This window comes from Aspergillus pseudoviridinutans (genome assembly GCF_018340605.1).
Source record: "Aspergillus pseudoviridinutans IFM 55266 DNA, scaffold_6, whole genome shotgun sequence".
NCBI classification, from domain to species: Eukaryota; Fungi; Ascomycota; class Eurotiomycetes; order Eurotiales; family Aspergillaceae; genus Aspergillus; species Aspergillus pseudoviridinutans.
Window position 1 is genome coordinate 1,235,605 of NW_025091286.1, and position 25,983 is coordinate 1,261,587.

A 25,983-nucleotide genomic window follows, 5' to 3' on the forward strand; every position below is an offset into this window, starting at 1 on the left:
CCCTCACCCTGGCGGTCGACCTATCATTTCCCCAGACTACGCCTGATATCCTGCACCTTGTCGATTGGATCGATGACCATTTCATAATTCGGTATCCAGGAGTTGATTCTCTCCATTCCGCCACCCTCATTTGACCTCCTTCATCTTCCGCTCCCGGTACTGGTTGCTTGGTTCGCCTTCATCCGAAACCAAAAAACTCAACTTGATACGACTGTACGACACGTCACGATGCATATAATGCTTTTGTTTAGACTTCTTGCATTTCACTTTTCTTTCTGATTCTGCCTAATTTGCCGCTCGGTTAACGGTGTGTTTCAATGCGCCCACTGCGAATCAGTGGGCCAGGGTTTTGGCGCACCTGGCGATGGAATAATTAGGATTTACGAACCGGTTACGGATATATGCCATTTCTTTGGACCTATATATTATTGCATCTTGTATTTTCGAGATTCATGTACTGTACTCATGTACATAGCGTTGCATCCTGGAGCCTGACCTATATTTATCTTTTAGGATCATGACCAATGGAAACACTTCAGACGACCTTCGGCTCGAGCAGTATGAAGATCAAATCTGTAGCAACATGATCTGGCTTGCACGCATAATGCTAAGAGTTTGAAATCAGTGAAATATTTATTAACTCTGGCAGGCTATACAATATCCAAGCCTCTCTCACAGCTGCTCGTAAGAATAGACCTCCCATTATAGTATAACCAGGAAGTGATGAAAAGCAGACCGGACGCACGCCACCAAGCAAAAAGGGCGCTGCTAAGCTAACAAACGTAAGTCTAGTACAACAATATCCACAAGTGAGTCTAATCGTTGTGTCGTCCAAGACGACTTAAACCGAACGGTGATTCGCGGCATGACATCGAGCCAGGGATCTCGAGTCGAGAGGTCCCGCCGCCGAGCCGCATATTCTAACCACAGCGAGGAGCCATCACGAGATCTTCCGGCCAAGCTTGTCTTCCACGGCGGCCTTCAGTTCCTCGCCAGTTGGCATCCCGACCACACTGCCGTGTCTTCTCCGCGCCTCAAGCTCGGCCTTGATTTCCTGGACCGCATCGTCGAATTCCCGAGCCGGGTCGTTCGGCAGACCGAGGGTCGGTTGCTGGATACTTTCCATGCTGACAGTACGCGGGATGTGGGGCCTGTTGCGCTTCTTCAAGGATCGGACGAGATATCCCTTTGCGGGGCTCCCGAAGAAGATGATGGATAGGATGTTTCCGACAACGCCGTAGAAATACACGCTCCGCCAGACCTGGATGGACGAGCTGAACGAAAGGAAGATGAACGGCATCACGACGAAGGTCATGGTGAGCTGCGTAGCAAACCAGCTGAAAATATCATAATAGCGTTTGGTAGGCAGAGGCTTAGCGCCATCAGGACTCAAGAAGAACGGACGGACATAACGGCGAAAGTCTGCAATGAGATAAGCGAAAACCTCCAGAGAAAGAGGGGAAAGCGCCGGCTGTATACTTACTTTTGGCTCCTGTTTGAACAAAAGACCCCAGGATAAATGTCAGGTAGTAGCCAGGGTAGAATCCATGCCAAAATGCGCTGGTAGTGAAGGTGGCCAGGCTGGCTCGGAAACCGGGCTTCTTCCCCTTGGGTGTCACGCGCAGGTAAACATAGTTGCGAAGCCAGTGGTTCGTGTTCTTGTTCCAGCTCCCCAAGTATCCATATGAGTTTTGGGCCGTCTCAAGGCTCCAGGGGTCAATGTTCTCCAAGCGGTTCCAGAAGACCTTGCCTGTCTTAGGATCAAAGCCATTGTATCCGAGTCCAGATAGAATGCAGGCACCTTCGGCCAGAGACCATACACCGTAATATTTCGTTCGTGTGGTGAATCCGAGCATATGGAGAATCCAAACTCGTCGAAGGAAAGAATAGCTCATGAAGGATTCTCCAAGCACCGTCTCCTTATTGTAGAGAGAGCTCAATTGCAAGAATACAAAGACCCACCCCAGGCCCATCAAAGCCTTCTTGGTGGCAGGCGTACCGCTGCGGGGAATCTTGCGCTTCTTCCGGGTCGGAGGCACTTTGGACGGATCAGTTCCCGGGGGCACCTCGAAAAGCGTCGTATCAAGCCATCGCCGATAGTCCACATATTCGAAAGACGGACCCCCAAATAAGGATGGAAAGAACAAGACATATCCCGCGTAGTCTAGGATGCTCGGGAAATGTGCAATAGCAGCGTACTTTTGCGGGTCTGACAGCTTGTCTTGCGGTAAACGGCCATCGTGAATGTTCCAGCAGAAGGAGGAAAGTTTCATGACGAGCACCATCTGTGCGCCAGTGATATCAATCGCTTGGGGGTCGTCAATCATCTGCCGGTAAATGTGGCTGATGGACATATGGCCCATCAAAAAGATAAAGCCGATCCATGGCATCAGCGAGCCGTCTATGTAGTATGCGATGGCATAAGTGCCCGCAGCGCTGTAGAGCAGAGTGCGCAAACCATCCCACAGATCGAATAAACCGACCATGTAGAACAAGGAAACGACGATAATGAAGGCATTTTTCTTCCAGGGCTGAGCGTCGGGAATTCTCTTAAGCAGACCGGCCAAAGGGTACGAGAGCAGGAATGATGCAATAAGTTTGACTGTAGTTCCGAAGGGGGAAAAATAATTTATTAACAACAGAGCTCTGTTGAAAGAAGCTTAGGAGTTAACTTACGCTCGTCCACTGAAGCTCCTGTGAGCCTTGCAGGATAGCCGAATACTATACATGGTCGTCATCATCAGTATCTGCTTTTGTAAGGGATTTGGGGTGCAATGTGAGTTGTTGGGATCTGGCGGTGGGGAGCTTTTCCACATACTGGTATCGACGTAGGGTAACATTATTGGAGCTGCCCTTCATGAAAAGGTCTTTAGAGGAAGCAAAACGAAAGAAAAGTACGGAGAAGATCCGTAACTAGGTGGAGGAGCGATCTAGGGCGACATGGATGCGAAAAGGATACGTTGATCAGTTTATAGATAGAAAAGAAGAGAGAAGCACATGGCATGAAATCATCACGAGTGGAGAGCTTCACATGGCTTGGCTGGACTTGATTCCATCAACCCCTTGTGGTCTGTCTCTGTCTTATGACGCATCCAATCCACCCTGTCTACTCCTACGATTTACGTCTGTCACAGAGGTACTTTACTAATTATTGATTCAACTATCCGCTTTTCTACCTTAACTGTTCTACTAAGCTCCTGTATCCGTCCTTTCATCAAAACGTTTAAAACACCCCACCTAGCCAACGCGCCCTCTTGGGCTGCACCATCGCCACAATCATGGACGTCGTTGCTGCAGTAGCCGGGTACATCTCCAAGATGGTCACCACTGGAGATACAGCATCGGCTACGGGATCTTCATCGTCAACCAAGATGAAGATCTTGCTTCTCGACAGTGAGACAGTGGGATCTGCGTTCTACTGCCGAGTGCGGTGATAGCTCAATTTTGGAGGCTGACTCTTATGATGCACAGATGCCCATTGTATCGACGGCTATCACACAATCAGCCCTTTTGAGTCATGAAGTATACCTGATCGATCGCTTGGACAACGCCGCCCGCGAAAAGATGCGACATCTGCGATGTCTGTGCTTCGTGCGCCCGTCCCCGACTTCCATCCAATTCCTCATCGACGAGCTTCGTGAACCCAAGTACGGAGAGTATCATATTTATCTGAGCAATATTATTCGCAAGTCTTCCTTGGAACGACTGGCGGAAGCAGATGGGCATGAAGTGGTGCGTGTGGTCCAGGAGCACTTTGCCGACTTCCTTGTCATCAACCCCGACCTGTGCTCCCTGAACCTCGGGTTTCCTAACCAGCGATTGTGGAGCCACTCGCCGGACCTGTGGAATGCAGACGCTTTGCAAAGAGCGACGGAAGGAGTGATTGCCCTGTTGCTGGCTCTCAAGAAAAACCCTCTGATCCGCTACGAGAAGAACAGCTTGTTGGCTAAGAAATTAGCTACAGAGGTCCGCTACCAAGTGACTCAGGAGGAGCAGTTGTTCAATTTCAGGAAGACTGACACGCCTCCTATTCTGCTTATTCTCGACCGGAGAGACGACCCCATCACGCCTTTGTTGACGCAGTGGACATACCAGGCGATGGTTCACGAGTTACTGGGAATCACCAACGGAAGAGTAGCCCTGCGGGATGTGCCTGACATTCGGCCCGAGCTTCGGGAAATCGTCCTTTCGCAGGATCAAGATCCGTTCTTTAAGAAGAACATGTATCAGAATTTTGGCGACCTGGGTCAGAACATCAAGGAGTATGTTGAGCAGTATCAGACAAAGACTCAAAACACCATGAACATCGAGTCCATCGCAGACATGAAGCGCTTCGTGGAAGATTACCCTGAGTTTCGCAAACTCTCCGGTAATGTGAGCAAGCACGTCACGCTGGTCGGCGAGCTCAGCCGACGCGTTGGGGAGGATAACCTGCTCGACGTCAGTGAGTTGGAGCAGAGTTTGGCCTGCAATGACAATCACGCGAATGACCTCAAGGTATGTCGAGGTGTGAAACTTTCAAACCTAGCACAGTCAATACTCATTGGATCACTTTGTAGACACTACAAAGAATCATTCAGCTACCCACGGTACCGGCGGAGAACAAGATCCGCTTGGTAGCCCTATATGCCCTCCGATACGAAAAGCAGCCTTCCAATGCCCTTCCAGTTTTGCTTGACCTCTTGGTCACAGCAGGGGATGTTCCCTCCTACAAGGTCAATATCATACCGAAGCTTCTTGCCTATCATCATTCTCTCCAGGCGCCCCCTGTTGCGGGCGGCTTCTCGGATCTTTTCGAGTCAGCTTCGTTATTCTCCGGGGCTCGGGACCGCTTCAAGGGGCTCAAAGGTGTCGAGAATGTATACACACAGCACTCACCGCGACTTGAAGTGACACTACAAAATCTGATCAAAGGCAGATTGAAAGAGTTACAGTACCCCTTCCTCGAAGGCAGTGGCCACATTCGGGAGAAGCCACAGGACATCATTGTCTTTATGGTCGGCGGTGCAACCTACGAAGAGGCCAAGATGGTGGCCCAAGTCAACGCCAGCTCACCTGGAGTGCGTGTGGTATTGGGAGGCACGGCCATCCACAACAGTACTTCCTTCTTGGAAGAAGTTGACGATGCTGTGAGCGGGTGGCCTGAGCCTGGCCCTTCCACGGCCGCTGGGCGGCTTCGAAGAGAGATCGGACGATAGATGCATATTGCATTGTCTGTGTCTTGCAGTACGTCATTGGGCGCTGGCGTATGGTCAATGGCGGCATTACTTTGTCAAAGTAAATAGTTATTATATCCCTGACGATGCCATTAATTTAACAGTTCATGAATAGAACAAGAGAGCATGAATAAGTAACAGTCAAATTCTTCTACTCGCGGAAATAAGCTGGCCGTTATGCCTGTGTAGAGGGCGTAGAGATGTCAACCCCAGATTTTCCCTGTGGAGACTCCATCGACCTCCGTCATCGCTACTAGCACCCCACCCTACAATCAGCACCTAGCAGCCATGTCGTGGACATATTCCCCTGGCTCCCACATCCCGGAGCAACAGTATTACTCCTCGATGGATATTCATCCTTCACCACCCAAGCCCGTCAATGCTTTGTCGCCTTCTGTATCCGCCGCCCGAGAACCGAAACTCCAGCTCCCTTCTACAACCGATCCCCCGGGGCCGCAGAACCCGCCTAAGCAGCTCGTATGGCTGGTACGAGAAATGGATCCTCCACGACTATTTTGTTATATTGGCATTGTACTGGACTAACAGATATGCTGGGCTGGTAGATCTTCGGCGCCACAGGCCACATGGGCCGTTCACTCGTCAAGACCGCCTTAAGCCGCAATGACCTCGTCGCAGCCGTCGGACGCACATTCGAGAATAGCCCCGAATCAATGAAGAAGCTGGAAGAGGAACATGAAAATTGCCTGGGTCTCCTATGCGACGTTCGCGCGCGCGAAACGGTCAAGAGAGTCATCGATCGGACCATCGAGCGCTTCGGGCGCATCGACATTGTCGCCAATTGCGCCGGGTACGGCGTGATCGGCGCCTGCGAGGACCAGGACGAGTACGAGATCCGCGACCAGTTCGAGACGAATTTCACCGGCACCCTGAACATGATCCAGCTGTCGCTGCCGCATTTCCGCGAGCGTCGGTCCGGCCGGTATCTGATCTTCAGCTCGACGTCGGGCGCGCTGGGCGTGCCGGGGCTGGGCCCGTACTGTGCGTCAAAGTACGCGGTGGAGGGCCTGATGGAGAGCATGCTCTACGAGGTGGACAGTTTCAATATCAAGGGGACGCTCGTGGAGCCGGGCCATATGCGCCGCGACGACGTGGGGGACCTTGTTTCTCACACCGCTGCCATGGCCAGTAACGAGCACAACCTCGCGTCGCCGCTGCCGCTATACGGCCACTTCTTTGTCAAGCAGCCCAGCGAGCCGTATAATACGCCCACAGCACCTGCGGCGCACGCAAAGCGCATGCTGATGTGGCTGGGTGATAAGCAGCCAGCCAGTGCGGTCAAGGCGGCCCATCTAGTTTGGCAACTGGGTCATTGCTCCTATCCTCCACTGAGATTGATCCTGGGAACCTATGCGGTCGAGAGCATCCGCGACAGACTCAAGTGCATCATCGAGGAGATCGAGGATTGGAAGTATCTCAGCTTCCCGGTGGGCGATCAACTGGGCTCCTCTACTGGGAAAGACAAGCCATCAACGGAGAGCAGGGAAAAACAGGATCGAGAAACGGCTACCTGAGACGAGCTTGGCTTTTGCCCTTTGCGGCTATCGCATATTTCATGGGGGATGTGGGTTCTTCCGCTGCGCCTTAGGCAAGGACAAGGCAGGACGCGGATCCAACCCCATCGTAGGGAGTCTGATTCAGCGACTGTGAGTCCCTTCCAGCCATTGTAAGGCTTTTCAGTTCCCCTCCTCCCCTGACGGGCTCACTGGAGGGTTTATTATGATCCCCTCGGTCTCTGCCAAGCATTTGGTCGCTTGAGGACATCTGGGGTCCTCATATATACATATGCATGTTGCATTCCGTCCATTGTGACGCGTGCGGGAGACTTCTCGTGATGATTTTGGTCTCAGGAGGGTTTACGGTTCGCGCGGGAGACATGGAATACATGATATCTATATATATATGTTCATTGCTAGAGTGCCGCATGTACAATGTGGACTCGATGTTTATGGAACAAAATAACATATGACCGTTCATAGCATAGGTTTTCGATGCCGCCTTATGCAATAAAAAGCGACCACAAGATCATACATTCAGGTCAGAGGCCAACCCGTGTAAACATCAGCGAGAACGCTCAAGCGGCTGGCGCGACTTTTCAATCATACAATTCAAAATTGTGAAGTTGAGGAGTAAATCATACACGTGTTCGTGGCTGTCGTCAAACCGGGTCGTCCCAGGGCCGCAATCTGTACATTGAGAGGATCACGCAGTTAATCACAAGCATGCATGATACATGTCTCTCTGGCATGCCAGATCCGTCTTCTTCGAGTAACGTCTAATCCAAATGAGTCTCTGATGGCCTCATCATCGTGCAGTGCCGGCGCATCGCCCGCTGACTTCTGATCCTTTTCGAATCCAGGCGTCGATCTCAGGGTTCGCACTTCTTCAATAGTGGCACCAACTTCATACTCTCCGTGGCAGAAGATGGTAACTCCAATGGTGACACTAGTGCTTTCTCCACTGGGCAAAATAGGCAGCACTTGCTGCAGCATGCCGGTCCAGGCCAGCCTCCGCGAAAGATCAAGGGCGACGTTACTAGGTTGGTGGCGAAGACTGGGTTGGAGCCGGAGAATTGGATGGATTGGCTTCGAGGAGCGGTTCCGGACAGTAACGGTGAGATCGAGCATCTCGTCGGTCTGTACCTTATACTTTGAGCGTCCAATCCGCACCACTTCATCAATTCTTTCCGCGGTAGATGTCTTCTGTTTCGGAAAGGAGGGGCTCAGGGAAAAGCTGATATCCATGGCTTCGAGTCGAAAGGCGTCCACCATCCGCGCGTTCATTCGTATGGCTCTTAGCTCAATGTCTCCCTTGTGGCCAGAAGTCGTCGTGCTTTCTTTCCAGACGCCAGAGACCCTCTTGAGAAGTTCCTCCCGGAACCAGAAAGCCTCCCGTGACGCTGCTTCTGCCTCGAAGGTGAGCTTGTTTGCACTTACGACGAACTGCCTCTTGATTCCAGTATTCAGAACCGGTATTGAAGCATGTGGGTTGTCCACGTAGACACGAGGGAGGACAAGAACGAAGCGCGAGATCTGACCGGGCTGAAGGTCTCCCGAGATGGTGTACTGTCCAACCTTGGGAGTGAGTTCCTCCTCAGAACCCTCTTCCATTGGCTGCTCGTTCACTTGTAAAGAGACGGACAAAGGATTGGGCCAGGCGTTTCGCAAATCAAGTAGCAAGATGCAGTGGTCGTGCCCGTATGCTCCTCGCCCCAGTTGATATAGTACCGGGGCAAATGGGTCGCTGTCCGTGGTGCTGTTCCGGACAGAGTCCAGCTCCAGCCCCTGGCTGTTCCACCACGCAAAGTCACTGGTAAAAGGTAGGATGTCGCAACGGGCCACTTCAATGCTAGCATTCACCGTCACGGTAAGCGGTATGAACAACTGCCGCGTATAGAACACCTCCGGTAATTGGCCGTTGGAAAGCCCAATATAGGAATAATCAATTTGCACAGTCGTATCTTGCAAGCCTGGTTTGCCAACGATGTCGAGAGAAAACGTCGCACTTTGTCCCGCATCAATGACAAGGTCGTCCGGGGCAGAGCCCTGTCGGCGCCATCGCAAGCCTGGTTTCATAGATAATTGCAGTTCCAACTCGTACACTTCTACCGGCAGCAGGTCCTTATTTGTCAGCGCGGATTGAATCTGTCTCGTAGTGGAATCATGAAACGTGAAAGTTATGAAGTCAAGGGGGCAATTTGACGTGTTACGCAGCGTGATGTTGAAGGATTGGGTTTCTCCTTCCAGCACCATCATCGCTGATTGCAATAATGACATCGATTCAATCACAAGGGACGGTTGTTGGCCAATGACTTTGACTTCACAGGTCTTTGTCTCGGGGCCTTTCTTCGGCTGCTGTTTTCCATCTTTCGAAGTCGTCGAGCTCCAGGAGAGGGGCCGATCTGTCAAAGGTCTTTTAGCTGCGAGACCTGTTCGCTTGAACTTCCTTTCAATCTCTGGTTTCCAGAATTCCTTGAATATCGGGAATTTGCGTTCCCTGCAATATCGGACTTTGACAATACAGCTGGTGACGTTAACTGTCCCTTCTGTAGGGGCACTTCCGATAACCGTCACTTCTTGTAGACAAAGTGGTGGAAGTATTATCCATTCTGCAACAGCATCTAATGGCACACCTTCACCGTGGAGACGAATCCGTTCAATCTCGATTTCAAACTCATAGGGGTTTTGAAGAGTAACTGTGAATGCTGCATGCTCACCAGCGATCATGAGCGACTCGGAGATTTTACTGCTTGTTTTAGAAAATGGGTTATATAAGAATGGATCTTTTGAGGGCTTGTCGCCATTGATCGTGACGACATCAAGATGTGACTTGGAACGTCGAACAGGTCTCTTAGAGTCTGGTAGAGCAAGGAGCCGTACGTCACGCACGAGGAAGTCATCCCAGTACTCAGCCTCTAGATCTGAAGCGCCAAGCTTATGAGCAGCGCCGACTGTTCGCTTAATATTGTTCAATAGGCGAACCTGCTCGTCTTGCGGCAGAAACGGAGGCTGATAATAAGTTTCAGCAAGCATCAGGTCTCCCCGAATGGTTTGAAGCAGCTCAACTGTGAACCGGAGAACACCAGTGAAATCAGGAAGGGCCTCACAGCAGTTGATACAGGCTTTGAGAGCGTCTATTTTCAAATTCATGTCTCCATATCTGTCCAGAGCCACATGGCGAAATGATCGCTCAATAATGGCGGCGATGGAGTCATACTCAGGTATTGGTTCCGTACCCCTCACAGTCGAGGAACGTTTCTTCTCCCACTCATAGAATGGAGATGGTTGAACCCCATATATTTCCCCTATGAGTCCCAAAAGGGCACGCATACTACTTTCCATATTACCTGGTCCGACATCAAGAGCGTTGATCTCAAATGCTGTATCACTGAGCGATGCCAACCCAGCGGCGGGGTGAATCCCAACTTCTGCAGCACCAATTTTGCGGGCCTGAACGAGAGTTGGAACTATTACTGAAAGGAATTCCCGCAAAATGAATGCTTTCTTTCGCGGTAGATCAAGCGCATTCAGTACAGACACGACTCCAACGATAATCGGTATAGTATCTGTTGCAGGCAGATCTGAGCTAGGGGAGAGTGGTAAAGAACGGAACAGGAAATTCGCAATCTCTGACTGGCGGAGGATGATCAAGCCACGAGGACGTTCTGGCCGATGCAGTGGCAGCAAAGGCTCGTTCATTACGATGTGCTTCAAAGCATTGTCGTCCAGAGCGCCATCGCGTATTCGCGCGGCTACCAGCAACCTTGAGAGCCGGATTACTGTCTCCGAAAAGACAAGCTGGGGCACCGGCTCATCTGTGATGTTGGAAGCACGATCGTAGAGATGAAGGATATTGTTCGCAAGGTCGGGTAAGAGGTTAGCAAGATTTTGAAGGGAGATGATGCGGTTCCCAGGTGTAGACTGTCCTACTTCAAGAGCGCTGCTTTGGATTGCTTTAGAGGATTTGTCGGCGACCGGGTAGCAGATCGGAGGTATCTAACGCACAGGGGATCAGTGGAATTGGTGCAGTGAAAAAGATGCAGAATAGGGTATAGAACGCACCTGGAAATCCATGCCTGCCCATGCGAACATGAGAAGACAAAGAAGGATGGACTCGAGAGCTTTGGCATGCCAGACATAATCACTGCTTGCCCTAGCATTTGTTGCTGCTTCTACCAACTCTTTGAGAGCGTCTGGCCATCTCCCCGTCTGAAGAAAGAGCGTCCCAATTACGACTCCCGTTCGACCTTTGATCCGGTTTTTCGTGCGATCAGTAGCACTCATTCCGCTCACTGACATTCGATCACGGCTATGCTCTTTCGAGGTTGGCAGAGAGTGGGGTTTACCAATGGTACTTGCGCGATTAGCCAACTGGATAGACCGTGTAATTTCGTCAAAGGTAGTAGGTGTCTCATGCTCGCTTGGACCAGGAGAGCTCTTATTGGAAGCCAAAGAAGTCTCTGGTGAATCATTGGGGTGGGATGGGAGATGCGCAGGCAGGGTCATCCGATGAATCAGCCTGTCGGAAGGCCTTGCACGCAGATCTGGGCCACGATGCGGGCCCCAGGATGAGGCCTTGGGAGATTCAATAAAGGGAATGCTTTGAATTGTCTTCGCGAACTCGTCAAGCTCAGAAAGCAGTATCGACGTGATATCACACAAGGCAGTCTTTATCGTGGTTGCCTTAGACGCTTCAGGTCGCGGAACCCACATGATACCGTCGGGACCACTCGAAAGCTTGCTCACTCCCTCACGATCGAAGATCAAGAGCTGGTGAACCAGAGCCCGTGTGTTTTTCTCCTTGACAAAGCGCAGTCCGTCCAACAGTTCGTCTAGCTCGGGTTGCATTCGATCGCCGGACCTTGTGACTGAATCCCTCTCACTCTCCTCATATTCTTCGGAAAGTTCGGCTCCATCCGCTATAGCAATGACGACCAAGGGTTCTCGGAAGATCTCGAATGGGAACAACTCTAAATGTGATATGGGAGGGACGGAAAAAGTAAGGTCATATATTATCATTCCAGTCGGAAATGCAAGTGGAGAAAACATATCTAACAGGAGAATCAGTCAATCATTGCATCCAATGTCATAAACATGTTGTATTCTTTCTTCCTTACGGAAGAAGCGACAGTGCCTACTTCGATTGGGCCGCGCATTGGGGCTGATATCCCCCAGGCGAACAACATTTTCCGCCTGTAGTCTTGCAGCGAAGCTAAGGAACCTCGAGCGCTTAATCCTCCCGACAGGAAGTAGCAGTGCCCTCAAACGCGCGGGCGCAATGGGGGAAAGGGGATCCACGGCCATGTTGTCATCGGAAAGGAGGCGGGAGGGGAGGCAGTCGGCGATATGCTCTGGACTGCTTCCACACGGAGAGACCCAAGCTCATAAAAATCATACGACAAAATGATCTTGGAAATTTGTGGACGGCGCAAGAAATAGAGGACAGAATTAATGCCAGTCTGACAGTCCTGATCACAAATATGTGACCTTCTGGTCACTCGTCGGCTCAATCAACAACAACCAACAACTGATAGTAGAAAGGTAATAATAATAATGATCCACAGCGATTCGATAATCACAGCGCTTTTGGCATTCCTGGTCCGCCGTAGCGTTCCTGTCATGGGATAAGGTGGATTATGTAACCCATGCACGTGGCGATAAGCGATAACCTTGGTCGATTAACTCCGCCGTCTCCGATAAGAAGGACGTTCGCCTCAGACCAAAAGGTACCGCTTCATATACATATATATACATTTCCTGCTTGTTGCCATTCGTTGTCTCTGTTTTGTATGCTTATTCTGTTTGCCTTTTTATTCTGATCTTCTTTGATTCTAGACTCGATCAAATACCAAGAAGCACCTTGTTACAGACTTATTCTCGTCGGTTGTCTGGGTACCCATGTTTATCGACCACGTAATATCTGGAGTTCCAAATATTTGAGGCATACACAGACTAATACTCTTGCTTCCTGATTACGTGCACTTTCAGTTGAAGCATTTTATTGAAGTGGCTTGATAATCTATGCGCCGATCCTCTTGATTCTTACGACATGGCGAAGAACATCGATTTCAACGCGCTGAAGGCGCGGACGATGGGCTCAGGTAACGACGAAGAGGCTGTCACTGTTGACACACGGGGCTTGATATCCAAGGTCCTCGCACGATATTCAGGAAAATGGTAAGTGATTGTTGCCGTCTTGTTCTTGGCTTCGAGAGAACAGTACTAATACAAAGTGGACAGGACCGTTCTACGAGAGATGATTCAGAATGCAGCCGACGCAAATGCTACCAAGGTCACTATCAAGTTTGAGACTCTGCCTTCTACAACCGTACCCTTACCTGCCAGCGCCGATCAGACCACCTTGTTGAAGCACACCATATCCCATCATACCCTCAAGCGTTTGTTGATTTCGAATAATGGCCTTCCTTTCAGCGAGAAGGATTGGGCAAGACTGAAACGTATTGCGGACGGAAATCCTGACGAAACTAAGATCGGCGCATTTGGAGTCGGGTTTTACAGCGTCTTTGATGACTGCGAGGAACCATTTGTGTCTTCAGGCAAAGATGCAATGGCTTTCTACTGGAAGGGAAACGCGCTATTTACACGTCGCTTGCAACTAAGCGAAGAGTCGAATCCAGAAACAACATTTGTGCTTGACTATCGCAACGATACTTCTCCGATTCCGTCTCTGATGCAGCTGTGTCAATTCTTATCAAGCAGTCTTACTTTCGTCAGTCTCGAGAGCATAGAATTATGGCTCGACGACTGGAATCTCCTTCGGCTCGTGAAGAAGACTGCTCCCAGCGTCAATCTTACGATCCCCAAAGACATTGAAACGAAGACGCCTCAAGGCTTGATGAAAGTAACGGGTATCACTCGAGAGGTAATTCAGGTCGACGCGGCCTGGATGCGTGTCGTTGAGTGGAATCCGAACACAAGCGTATTTCGCTTGGACGGACTGAGAGATACCACAGGCTCCTTGCGTACATTTTTTTCCAGACTCGCCGGTCAGAGCACACAAGAGAACCTTGCAAAGGTCGAGAAACCGGACAACATCAGTGTATCCGGAGACTTGACCACCGTCTTGAAAGCATCCGTTTTCTTACATATCAGCACTGCAAGTATCCAGTGTTCCGTCGGTCACTCCCTGAGCAGCGAGCTTGAACGAGCTACGCGCAAGCCTCCACCCAAACGAACTACTCTCGCGATACTTACGCCTTCCTATGACACGGACGTTGCATCCGAAGCGTCCACGTCACGATCAGAGATCCTATCCTCGATTCTACCCACTAAGGCTGGAAGGGTTTTCATAGGATTCCCCACCCACCAGACAACAGGATTGAACGCTCACATATCTGCGCCTTCAGTGATTCCGACCGTTGAGAGAGAGAGTATTGACCTCAATACAAGATACATCAGCAAATGGAACCTTGAAATGTTACGTGCGGCGGGAATAGTCTGTCGAGTTGCTTGGTCCGCAGAAATGGCGTCGATTAAGTCCAGAATCATGTCCAAGGTCGACTCTTCCAAGCCATCAAAGATTCGAAAAGATGATATTGTTGGAGCCTTGCCTGAAGCGATTTACACCGCGAATCAATTTGTTTTCCGCGAGTCGACGCCGTCATCGTTATTAGGTCAAACTATCGAAGACGCCTTCTGGACATGTAATAAAAACGCCTCCATAGAGGTATTGTCAACATGTGGTATTATGCCAAGTCATCAGGCACGCATTGCTCCAAAAGACTTGAGCTTCATGGACTCTATCCCGGTCCTGCCGGATGAGCTTGTGTCGGGTGCAAAAGATTTCGTCAGAAAATTAACTGATTTTGGGCTGGTCACTGAAGTCACAGTCTCGGATATCAAGCGAGAACTCGAGGCCAGTACCTTACGGCCGGACCAGGTCATCGAATTTCTTGGTTGGTTGAGTCGGAAAGCTACTTCAGGCCAACTTGATTCTTTCTCAATCCAGAGCCTCTTGAGTGTTGCAGTAGCAAACCATGAAGATAGCTCCGGCAATCTTGCCCGGCTACTTGTTTTCGGGGACATTAACAACTTTCTGAATCCTCAGCGTATACCGGTTGATTTGCCCGTGCCGTCCTCAGTTATACCTTTCAAATACACCAAGTCTCTTTCGAAGCAGGAGCTAGAAGCACTTGGGTGGACGGAGCTCGAGACAGTCCCTTGGATCCGCTGGCTTGTCATCAATGCGGGTAATAGGGATGTTCTCCCACCAGAGCAAGATATAACGCAGACGTCGTCCTTCTCTGCGCAGATTCTTCCTGTGCTGTCAAAACAATGGGATAACGGCCTCAGCCAGTCATCGAAGCAGACGATTGTCACATTGTTGCATTCGCAAACAGTCATTCCAACCAAACTTGGGATGAAACGACCCCCAGAGACATATTTCTCTTCAGTACGGCTGTTCGACGACCTCCCCGTTGTTCATGGTCTCAATAGCGTTAAGGAAAAGTTCCTCATGGCGCTTGGCGTTCGTAAGACTGTCGAACTTGGTGTCATTTTCGAACGGCTCCTCGATAACCCCCAAACTTCCGATGGCAAGAGCGACAATCAACGGAAATGGAGTCACGTTGATCTCATTCGTTATCTTGCTTCCGTTCGCGATGACATCCCGGCGAATGACATCAAAAGACTCAAGAATACGAGCATTTGCACCGCCGAAGCAACGGGAGTCTCGAAGCCGGTAGGTGGAAAGCGATATAAGCTGTTTGAGTTGTTTGAGCCKAAAGATTCCCTTAGAGACCTTGGACTCCCCATCCTCGAATGGCCGGGGAAATATCAGCCAAGCAGCATTGAAGGAAAATTCCTTACCATGCTTGGCTTGAGGAGTATCCCCGCGGAGCCTGAGCTGATAGATATTATGGCAAAGGCTGCGGCTGCGGATGACTGGGTTTTGCACGGAAAAGCTATGTCTTACTACATTTCGGAGTATCATACAAACGGTTATGCCAATTTCGATTGCAGTGCTGTCAATGTTCCGTTTCTGCCCATTGAAGGAGCTCGCGATTTGAGCACACCAGGCAGATGTTTCACTGATGAAGGCGCAACACTGTTTGGTTTTAAGATTCTCCGACGTGACCTTCACCCTCATGCTCCGAAATTTGGAGTCAAGCAACATGCCAGCATGACAAGTTGTCTTGATTACCTGATCCGTCATCCACCATCCACGAAGCGAGACGCGAGAGTGCTGTTCAAGTATCTTGCTGGGAGAGTATCGGAGTTAAGCGCACGGGATATAGAGCGAACAGGTAATGCACAAATAGTCCCGATCACAGCAAGGGATACAGTCGAGCAAGGTTCGGTTATTCGTCGTGTCGCCCCGAAGCTATGCTACCTTGGAGAGGGCGAAGAATACCGAGACATCTTTGACTTTGTGGATTTTGGTCAAGAGGCCAACTTCTTCCTCATGGCAGTCGGGTCTAAGAGGGAGCCAACAAAGACCGAACTTGCGTACATGCTAGTCAAAGAACCGGCCAGAATTTCTGCTTCTTTTCAAAGTGCCGACAAGTATCTCAAGCTCCTGAGAAGTCTTGCAGAGCACCTTGCTGTTCTGAGACGGGACAAGGAACTCTTCACTGAGATGAAAAGGTCCGCTTTTCTTCTGGCGAGTCGAGATATCACCTCTCTGGCTCAGGGAAAGGTCAAGAGCGAGGATCTTCTGGGCTCAGATGACGATGAGGTAGAGGATCAGAGCATCAAGGAATGGACGTTGACAACTGCAAAAGATGCAGTTGTAGTGGATGATTTTCAGAGTTTCAACCTTTTCAAAGAGCACATACTAGCTGCACCGCAAGAGGAATTGTTAGAGAACTTCTACTCCGCACTCGGAGCTGTCCCATTAAGCGGGCTGGTGGAGGAACGTGCCAACTGGGGAGCCGTGGGCCCCGATCAGCGTCCAGCGGCTAAACTGCATAAGCTGATCAACGAACGTTCAAGGCTGTTCCTTCATGATCAATCCCCGGATTCAATTCGCCACGACGTCAGATGGCTGGAGAAGAACCTCCAAGTGCAAGTCGTGAACTCAATCTCGCTCACGCGGTCTCTCAAGGGCCGTCGGGTGTCGCACACCCAGAAACGGAGTGCAATAATCACCCAAAACGCACGAACTTGGATTCTTTGGATCTGTCCCGGCAAATACGACTTATACGAAATCAGTCAAGCTCTTGTACATCTCATCCTCGTTCGGCCAAAGCTCCATTCCACGCTGACCTTAGAGATGTTACTGAAGACTGACCTCCTAGAACTCAAGGCACGAGGATATAACGTGGAGAGGATTCTGAAGCAAAAGGCACAAGAGGCCAAGATAGCTGAGGATCGGCGCCAGAAACAGTTGGAAGAGGAGCGACAGCGCCTGCAAGAAAGGGAAGCTGCTTGGGCCAAGGAACAGGCTCAACATCAGGCACAGGAACGGGAGACGGAAGCGAAGAGTCAATCTCTCATGCCGGGTGATTTTCCAGACTCGCCAACTAATAAGGAGCCGAATCGCAATGTGCAAGTCGAAGCAGCAGAGACACTCCAGGAGCGGCGTCCGCGCGGTTTGTTTGCCAACCTGACCAAACGATTTGGTTTGGAAGGTGGCCGGTCGAACTGGAATCCTCTTGGGGGACAGTCGTCGCCCCCTCAGCCTGCTGGGACACCGGAGCCTACAGGCACCCCTCCTCCGCCATATTCTGCAGACGACCCTCAGAGACCGCGCCCGGAAGAACCCGCGCCTGTGCATCCTCCGCATCGTTTGCAGACAGAGTTGCTCTCTGCTATTCAAGCCTGCCGGCCTCACGGATCGTCTAGCTTGTACAGCCGGCCGGAAACGAATGAGGTCACTGAGACAAAATCCTACTGTGATGAGAAGCCAAGCCATGACTTGGAGTTCGTGGCGACTCTTCCCTGTGGAATCAATGTGCTCTTCGTGAAGACTCTAGCTGATCGATCGGCATTCCTGTCCAAGAACAGTGCTGGAATCAATTTATTCGCCGCCCTGTTGATTGAATGTGCTAGTGTCTTTTCACTGCGCAAGGACAGTCTTAGTGTTTTTTACGACTCGGGTGGAAAGACAATAGCGTTCAACCGGGCTGGCAGTATTTTCTGCAACTACTTCTACTTCCAGCAGCTGCATGAAAAGGAATTGCTTCAAAATCAGTCGGCTGACAGATCTGAATCGATGGTATACTGGTGGGTCATCCTCTGTCACGAATTGGCCCATAACCTGGTGGGAGACCATAGTTCCGCCCACAGTTACTACAGGTAAGAGGACCCTCTGTCTTTGATGATATGGAAAGTCGACTAACTTGCTACAGTGAGAGCTTCGTGGCACAATATTTCCCCAAGATCGCGGTCAAGCTGGCCAACGCGAGCAAGCCAAAGTCGGGTTCAAGTGAATGAAATCATTATACGATTTGATGAACGTAATGAGTGCTTCCATGAGTCGTCAAGGGTATAGACATAATACGTGTTACAGTACATAAACCATGGCATTTCGGCGCTTATATAACTGAACATAATGCAATAACCATTTCCTTTCTTTTTTTTCCCTCCTTGTCGAGAGGCTTCAACTGGAGCTTGAGGTCCTAGAGTGGCAAGCAGGCAGTTCTTTATGGACAAATAACCAAACAGAGCAACCAGTTGCMACTGTCATCCAGAAATTATGGCCCTCCCCTTCCTCTCCCAATCATCTTCATCAGCCGATGCTGGACCGTTCGGGGGAAGAAGGTTATCGGAGGATGACCCAAGGGTCGTAGAGCAAAATGTTCCGTTGATTGCCGCTCCACTTCCAGGAACCCTTTTCTTTCCGCCGTGTTTTTTTAGGCGTAGAGTAGTCTCTGTCTGTCCTTTTCTTTTATGATTTTCCTTCTACAATCTTTCTTGCGTATTTGAACCTTTTGGGATTTCTGAAACATTTTCAATATGTGCATTCCGTCCATGGGGACACATTAACTGATCAAAAACTGGCCCCTCAGGTAGGAGGACAGTGTATCTAAAGATTTGCCTATCGCCACTCCTGGTCGTTGGCCGATGAATTCTGGGTGTCGACTACATACGCTCTTGACGTCCTTGATTCATTTCACTTGATCACTGTGTTGGATAATTGCATCGCACTTCATCTCTCACTTTAACACACTCCCATTTTGGTGTTTCTGTGTGAGTACCGTTCGAGCCTGCGGGTCACGACAATATGGCGCCATTTATAGGCGACGATGAGAGGGCTTCAGGTGCTGGTCAGTCATCTGGCTCGAGTGTTGATGCTCCTGCTCGAAAAAATGTCCTCTACATTGATGCATACGATTCCTTCTCGTATAATGTTGTGGCGATGCTCGAAGAGGTTCTGGATGTTAAAGTCTCGGTGATGACCATTGACTCCGATTGGCCAGACGGCAACATGGTCAAGTACCTGCAGCATTTCGAAGCTGTTGTGCTTGGCCCTGGGCCTGGGGATCCGAATATTGCTAAAGATGTCGGCATCATGCGCGATATTTGGAACCTGAGCGGTGCGGATATGTTACCTGTCTTCGGGATCTGTCTTGGTTTTCAGAGTCTTTGTCTTCATCAGGGCATCCCTATAGGACGATTGCCGTATCCACTACATGGCCAGGTTCATCGAATCAAGACTGCGAACAGGGACATTTTCGAAAACGTGCAAGATGTCGAGGTGACCCTTTATCACTCGCTATATGCCAAATTGGATGTTTCGGAACAGTTGACTCGAGGGGGCAATAGCGGCAGCCCTCAAGCCGATCGATTCGCTTCCAAGGACCTTGACCTTCTAGCTTGGTTTCTCCTAGAAGACGGAAAGACACAGATTCCCATGGCTGTGCGCCACCAGAAGAGACCACTTTGGGGTGTGCAGTTTCACCCTGAGTCTTGCAAATCTGACAGGGAAGTTTGCGCTGAATTGCTCAGAAGATGGTGGGATATGGCCCTAAATTACAACAAAAAGACCGGGCGAGAAGGATATGGTATTCTTCCAGACCCTAATCACCACGCCAGTGGTAGTGTTACTCTTCCCGACGCTGCGTCCACAATGTTGAACTGGAGCGCAAGCACTTCATCCTGTTCCGCATATCGTACTTTCACTGCGAGAAGCCTGGATGCAGAAGTCGTCTGCGAGAACTTGAATGCCCCCAACTCGCCAACCGTGCTATTCCAATCTAATGGGAGGTACAGTATCATCTCGGTGCCAAGCCCCGCCAGCTGGAGGCTCGAATACTATTCTGAGACTCAGAAACTGCTGCTAGAGAAGCTGCAGGATTGCCATGGGACAGAAAGTGCCCCAAGTGGGCAGTCAGTCACAGAGAACATTATCGAGAGATCCATCTCGGTCTCTCAGTTCTGGGATATGCTGAGGTTCGTGATGGATATGAAGAAGGTTGTTTCGGGAAGTCTCACTGTGCCATTCTGGGGAGGTTTCCTGGGTTACTTTTCCTATGAAATGGGACTTGCCTGCCTTGCACGTCCCAAAACAGCTGCAGAAATCCACCCGAGCAGCAAAAATGCCGGAGAAGATCCTGCCGACGCCAGCATGCTGTGGACTGAAAGGAGTATTGTTGTCGACCACAAGACAGGTCAACTCACGGTCCAGTCAACGCGGGCTGACGATGATCTACCGACTGGATGGCTCCATCAGACCGAGCAGTTTTTACAAGACCTTGCACTTAGCAGGAGTCAATGCAAGGTCTGCACCAGCGACACGGAGGCAGAATTTTTAGATTCTATCCTCAAGCAGAGCGTTATCGAGTTCCCAACCCAGGAGAATTATCAGAGGCAGATCAAGGCTTGTCAGGCTGAGTTGGAGGCTGGTGAATCGTACGAACTATGTCTCACTGGGGAAACGTTGATTACGTTACCCTCTCCAGTTAGTCGGAGTGACCGTGCCAGTTTCCCCTGGAAGCTGTACAAGCGTTTGAGAAAGTACAACCCCGCCGCCTTTAGTGGTTTTGCGCGACTTGGTCACGTCAAGATTGTCAGCAGCAGCCCCGAATGCTTCCTCAACTGGGATCGGGACTCTACGCTGGAAATGAAGCCAATGAAGGGCACTGTGAGGAAAACCGAAGATATGACCATGGAGAAGGCCAGAGAAATTCTTGGATCGACGAAAGAGATGGCAGAGAATCTCATGATCGCGGATCTGATCCGTCACGACCTCTACGGCATCTGTGGCTCTGGCGGCGTCCACGTAGAAAAACTCCTGGAAGTAGAGGATCATGGACGTGTTTACCAGATGATCACTCATGTCAAAGCCAGGGTTGATCGAAATCGGCCCGGATTTGCCGCACGGGATATGCCGCAGTTACCCTCCTCGAACATGTCCGGATACGGACTGACCTCGTTGCAAAGATGTCTGCMGCCTGGCTCGATGACTGGTGCCCCTAAGGAACGCTCATGCATGCACCTCAGCTCAATCGAGGACCGAAAACGTGGGATCTATTCGGGCGTCATGGGCTTCCTGGACCTCGGCGGCGGGGGAAGTTTCTCAGTGCTCATCCGCACAGCTTTCACCTGCTCAGATGAGCAAGATGACGAGCAACTCTGGCGAATTGGCGCCGGGGGAGCTGTGACCACTCTGAGTACTCCCGAAGGGGAATGGGACGAGATGTTGACCAAGCTGCGTACGGTTTGTGGAATTTTCACTCCGATTAACCGATAGCGAGCGCTTTTTCTTTCTTGCGATGATATTATGGGCACCCAAGGCGAATACTTCAACATTTGCAGCGATTTTTATACGATTTGCATTAGACGATAGAGGTCGATTCAACATTCAGCGTGGGGGACTTGGGGTATGGCGTTAGGTTACTCGGATATACTCCATGTTATCCTCATGAAGGAATCATAGGTCATTAAACAAATATATATACGTACTCGTCCATTGTCTCTGTACCTTGCAGTTCTTACGACCATCAGTATTCTGTACTACAGTAATTTGGGCTCTACTTGATAATATGCGGCAGCTATGTAAAGTTGCAAACATTCCAAACATCACTTTCTGTCTCCGCGGAGAGCTATCAACTGGTCAATATCTGAGGTCACACCAGCGATCCTTGGGAAGACAACTGAGCTTCGCTGTGACCTAGCTCTCGAATTATACACGTGTGTCAACTTTGGTCTATTCTGAAGTTTAAGGAACACCTCAATGGCCGGTCCTCAGGATGCTTCGTTAGAGGAGATTCTCTGGCGGTCTCCCCCGCACGTCCAGATGATGGGAGGATATCTGCATTCGAACAACAGTAAGGGCAGCTTCTCTGGGCTTAGCAAGCTTGCAGATTTCAGAACCAACTTTTTGACACGATGGGCAACGATCAGTTTTGTTCTATTTCGCAGAATCACCCTTCTTCGATGCCACCTCGAATAACGCCTCCCTCGCTATCCAGGCCAACTACAATGAAGCCTTTCGCCATTTCGTCGAGACCCGCGAAGCTTTTGAAGGGCGTTTGAGGACTATGCAAGGCCTGGAGTTTGTCGTCGCTTACGATCCGTTGCAAGCCGCTGCGCAAACAGATACTCAGTTCGCTCACGAACCCTCGAACGTATGGGTGATTCGCAAGCAGATGCGGCGAAAGCGCGCTGGCCAGGAAGATGAGGTGGTGGTCCTGGCGACATTCTTTGTGGTGGGAGATTGTATCTACATGGCACCCTCGGTTGCAAGTGTCGTTGGTAACCGCATCGTATGTTTGCAATGGTTCTTTTTCTCTCGCTTGTGGAAGGGCATGGCTGACCGAATTGCATCAGCTCTCTGCTGTCACATCCCTAACCAGTCTACTGAAAACCGCATCGACGCTGCCAATCTTCACCCCGGCCCATGGACATACCTATCTACCACCGGCTCCGAAACCGGCTGATGCCGGTCAACCTGGTGTCCCGTCTCAGCAGAGCAAGGAGAACACACCCTTGCCTGATGCAGAGAATCCGACCAGAGTCCCGCTGGTGGGGTCGCAGACGGGGAACACTGCTTCTACATTCCAGGATACGAGGACACTCGCTGAATCGCTAAATCTCTTTCTCAGATATGAGGACGAGTACATGGATGAGAGTCCGTTGGTCGGCGAGCCTGGATCGTTTATCATGTCCAAGGCCAATGACGTAGATCGGACGGCGACAGCAAAACAGCCGCCAAATACAATCTCTACCAAGATGGGGACTCCATTGGTGAGAGTGGATACACCAGGAAAGGTGCCGGAGAAGGTCGGCACTCCATCTAGCTCTGATGAGAGTAGATTAAAGAAGAAGAAGGGCCGAGTTGGCGGTTGAGCCATGTCTTCCCGCTATTGCATTAGACTTCTACAAGATACCCCAATGCTGATCTAATATTTATATGTCTATTTGTAAAAGGCAAGCATAGTTCTACATTATCAGAGTTAGATGAAGCCAGGGCAGGTGGCAGTACAGCAATGCTGGCCATTGGATCCAGAAATAGGTTTGTCAAGCAATGTATAGCTAGGCGGCAGCAACTTATCACGAAACCCACCCAACACGGGAGATGTGACTCATAAGGCAGCTAGAGAAGACGGTCAACCAATGGTCCATAGTCTAAACATGGTTAGATTCTTGAAATGATTGAAAAAGAAGATATTATTGTTATTCGGTCTTTCTGACTTGGCTGATCCTAAGGCTGAGGATTGTGACCTGCTTATCCCGGGGTATATTTATAGTCACCCCCTTGACAACGATTGTCTCTGAATGTGACACTGGAGATATCCCCTTTCATTCATTCATAGCATTATAGCAGAGATCCTCCAATCAGTAACAACCATAGCGACGACCATGGCTACCACACAACAAAACAAGCCTGCAGTTGTCTGTGTCTTGTAAGCTACCCCTCCCCTCCCCCGCCATCCACCAGGAACGCCACTGCTCCCAAACCACAAGCTTTCCACCTCATCCACGGCAAAAAGCTGATTGACACAATGCAATCCTCTCCAGCTGCGGCTCAGTGGCAGGCAATGACTCCGTGCACATGGAAACCGCACGCGCACTAGCCCACGAATTCCACAAGAAGAACGTCCAGCTCGTCTACGGCGGCGGCACAAAGGGCCTGATGGGTGAGCTGGCGCGCACGCTCGTCTCGCTGTCCGGCCCACAAGCCGTCCACGGCGTGATCCCCCGGGCGCTCGTCCGCGTGGAACCAGGCTACGATAGCAAGCGGGAGGAAGAGAAGCCCACGGAGAAGAGCGGGAAGAGCGCCGAGCGGACCATCAAGGAACCGCTTGACAAGACCGCTCTGTTGGGCGAGTCCGAGTACGGGATCACGACGATTGTGCCGGACATGCATACGCGGAAGCGCCTTATGGCTGAGAAGGTCATGGCGGGGGGTCCTGGTTCGGGCTTCGTGTCGCTAGCGGGTGGGTTTGGCACTATTGAAGAAGTCATGGAGATGACGACGTGGAATCAACTGGGTATTCACCATCTGGGGATTGTGTTGCTGAATGTCAATGGATATTGGGACGGGCTGTTGTCGTGGGTGCAGAATGCCGTCAAGGAGGGGTACATTGGGGCAGAAAACGGCAACATCCTAGTCGAGGCGAAGGATCCTCGCGAGGTTCTGCCGAAGCTGCTGGAGTACCGGGTTAGCAATGGCAGGATGGACCTGGATTGGGGCCAGGAATGAGTTCAGTCCAACGGGATTATTCAATCTTCGGCTAGAGGACTGTTTTGACTAGCAGCATGGATACATGAAGGGATGAAATAGACCTAGACGATTGATGCAAAGCGAGAGATACTACTATTACGAACTGGAGGCATTAAGTTTTGCACGATCCGTGATGGATCCGAAATCCCACAACCATATCCCGAAGTCAGACCGTACTAACTCAAGATGTCAGAGTATAGAATAAGCATAGGGAAGCGGATCTTCAAGAAGAGCAAAGAGATCAAGCTTGCATATCTATCGGCGTTAAGGTCCAAAGGAAACTATGAATCGACCTCCATCGACTCCTCTTCTTTCGTCTCTCCGGAATCTGTCTGCTCAAGGGCTTCCAGCAATGGTGAGATGCTCTGGCCATCATATAACTTGAAGGTCTCGATCTTGCCCGTAGCCCCTTCTCCAGCAAGGCCCACCACGCCGACAGATGTGTTTTCCACCGTCAGCTCCTTGTCATGAGACAACGTTTCTTTCAAAGCCCGAAGTCCGTGGCTAATCAGATCTTCCCGGCTGCACTCGGCGAACTTGTCCAGATTCCGCTCCAGGTAAGTCCGCGCCATTTGCGAACGAGCCCCGATGGCGCAAGCAAGCATCTCTTGAATCATGCCGGACGGCTGAAATTCGAACAGATGGGGTCCAGCCTCGTCGACGCCTGCAACGAGCAGACCGACACCGTATGGTCGCTTGCCATATTGCTGGGTGTTGGTCTGAGCGCGATCGCCGATTTGAGTAACGATACGATCCACTGGTAGTGGGCGGCCGTAAGTCATCCTGGAACCAAGGCACTGTTGCTTCATGTAGTTGGAGAGCACACGAGCGTCCGATGCCAGACCGGCGATAGCAACGCCCATATGGGAGTCAACTTCGATGATCTTCTTCTGATAGGAGGATAGTTCTTCGGCGTTTCGCTAGAAGATAACAAATCAAACCGTATTAGCATACAGATGTCCTCTGCGATGGTAGCAAGTAAATCTGAAGACTGTTCGAACCTTTAGACCGACCAGCACGGCATGTGTCTTGTTGACAAGTCCTACGACAACTGATCCTTGCTTGACGGCTTCCTGTGCATATTCAACCTGAAATATCCGACCTTGCGGCGAGCTGTCCCAATCAATGGTTTGTTAGTTACGAGAAAGCTTTATATCATGGATAGGATAGCTCGGTGGGCCTACAAGGTGACCGCATCGTTGTCGTAATTGTTTCTGAACATGATTGCGGGCTATGGTTGTGGAGGGAGTGTAGTAGTAAGGAGGGTTCGGTCTTGATAGAATATTGCTCCTGTGAAGCTCAATAGCAGCAGGACGAGATGGGAAAAGATTGATGATGCAGAGAGGGGGGAAGAGAAACAAGCAGTATCGAAACAGGCAGTGAGCGACTGACGCGGTGACCTCCAGCAACTGTCAGTGGTAAGGGAAGCTCTCCGCCTGCTGGGTAAGCTCGGGCTGGTGTGCCTGAGGCTTCCAATAATGCCCCATTGCCAACGTCACCTCCACAGCTGCAGCTCTGCCGCTAGCCCACGCTTATCACTCAAACCGACCCAGACCGTCTCGATGCAGACAAAGCAGTCCCTGTGATTTAGATCATATCCGGTATCTGAAGACAAGTC

The 25,983-nt window shown here is 50.6% G+C and overlaps 9 protein-coding genes across 9 annotated transcripts; 6 read left to right on the forward strand and 3 right to left on the reverse strand.

The window, feature by feature from the left end:
• Positions 1 to 940: 940 nt before the first annotated feature.
• Positions 941 to 2,840, reverse strand: Asppvi_008857 (lysophospholipid acyltransferase; the record flags this gene model as incomplete). Its single annotated transcript, XM_043304722.1, has 4 exons — positions 941 to 1,422; positions 1,484 to 2,602; positions 2,677 to 2,721; positions 2,819 to 2,840. 4 exons carry the CDS (start codon positions 2,838 to 2,840, stop codon positions 941 to 943), a joined length of 1,668 nt encoding a protein of 555 aa, XP_043160657.1.
• A 438-nt stretch (positions 2,841 to 3,278) lies between these two features.
• On the forward strand, positions 3,279 to 5,198 carry Asppvi_008858 (Sec1 family protein; the record flags this gene model as incomplete). Its single annotated transcript, XM_043304723.1, has 3 exons — positions 3,279 to 3,401; positions 3,472 to 4,497; positions 4,560 to 5,198. The coding sequence occupies 3 exons, from the start codon at positions 3,279 to 3,281 to the stop codon at positions 5,196 to 5,198; spliced, it is 1,788 nt and encodes a 595-aa protein (XP_043160658.1).
• Positions 5,199 to 5,504: 306 nt separating this feature from the next.
• Asppvi_008859 (SDR family oxidoreductase) lies at positions 5,505 to 6,748 on the forward strand (the record flags this gene model as incomplete). The annotated part of the gene is made up of 2 exons (XM_043304724.1): positions 5,505 to 5,702; positions 5,780 to 6,748. 2 exons carry the CDS (start codon positions 5,505 to 5,507, stop codon positions 6,746 to 6,748), a joined length of 1,167 nt encoding a protein of 388 aa, XP_043160659.1.
• Positions 6,749 to 7,444: 696 nt separating this feature from the next.
• On the reverse strand, positions 7,445 to 12,037 carry Asppvi_008860 (TRAPPII-specific subunit TRS120; the record flags this gene model as incomplete). Its single annotated transcript, XM_043304725.1, has 3 exons — positions 7,445 to 10,729; positions 10,796 to 11,784; positions 11,872 to 12,037. 3 exons carry the CDS (start codon positions 12,035 to 12,037, stop codon positions 7,445 to 7,447), a joined length of 4,440 nt encoding a protein of 1,479 aa, XP_043160660.1.
• Positions 12,038 to 12,782: 745 nt separating this feature from the next.
• On the forward strand, positions 12,783 to 18,130 carry Asppvi_008861 (histidine kinase-like ATPase domain-containing protein; the record flags this gene model as incomplete). The annotated part of the gene is made up of 3 exons (XM_043304726.1): positions 12,783 to 12,910; positions 12,974 to 17,992; positions 18,046 to 18,130. 3 exons carry the CDS (start codon positions 12,783 to 12,785, stop codon positions 18,128 to 18,130), a joined length of 5,232 nt encoding a protein of 1,743 aa, XP_043160661.1.
• Positions 18,131 to 18,920: 790 nt separating this feature from the next.
• Positions 18,921 to 21,389, forward strand: pabA (aminodeoxychorismate synthase pabA; the record flags this gene model as incomplete). Its single annotated transcript, XM_043304727.1, has 1 exon — positions 18,921 to 21,389. One exon carries the CDS (start codon positions 18,921 to 18,923, stop codon positions 21,387 to 21,389), a length of 2,469 nt encoding a protein of 822 aa, XP_043160662.1.
• A 483-nt stretch (positions 21,390 to 21,872) lies between these two features.
• On the forward strand, positions 21,873 to 22,987 carry med6 (mediator complex subunit MED6; the record flags this gene model as incomplete). The annotated part of the gene is made up of 3 exons (XM_043304728.1): positions 21,873 to 21,966; positions 22,043 to 22,404; positions 22,469 to 22,987. 3 exons carry the CDS (start codon positions 21,873 to 21,875, stop codon positions 22,985 to 22,987), a joined length of 975 nt encoding a protein of 324 aa, XP_043160663.1.
• A 513-nt stretch (positions 22,988 to 23,500) lies between these two features.
• Asppvi_008864 (LOG family protein) lies at positions 23,501 to 24,344 on the forward strand (the record flags this gene model as incomplete). Its single annotated transcript, XM_043304729.1, has 2 exons — positions 23,501 to 23,544; positions 23,660 to 24,344. 2 exons carry the CDS (start codon positions 23,501 to 23,503, stop codon positions 24,342 to 24,344), a joined length of 729 nt encoding a protein of 242 aa, XP_043160664.1.
• Positions 24,345 to 24,646: 302 nt separating this feature from the next.
• pre5 (proteasome core particle subunit alpha 6) lies at positions 24,647 to 25,587 on the reverse strand (the record flags this gene model as incomplete). Its single annotated transcript, XM_043304730.1, has 3 exons — positions 24,647 to 25,285; positions 25,367 to 25,478; positions 25,550 to 25,587. The coding sequence occupies 3 exons, from the start codon at positions 25,585 to 25,587 to the stop codon at positions 24,647 to 24,649; spliced, it is 789 nt and encodes a 262-aa protein (XP_043160665.1).
• Between the last annotated feature and the right edge of the window lie 396 nt (positions 25,588 to 25,983).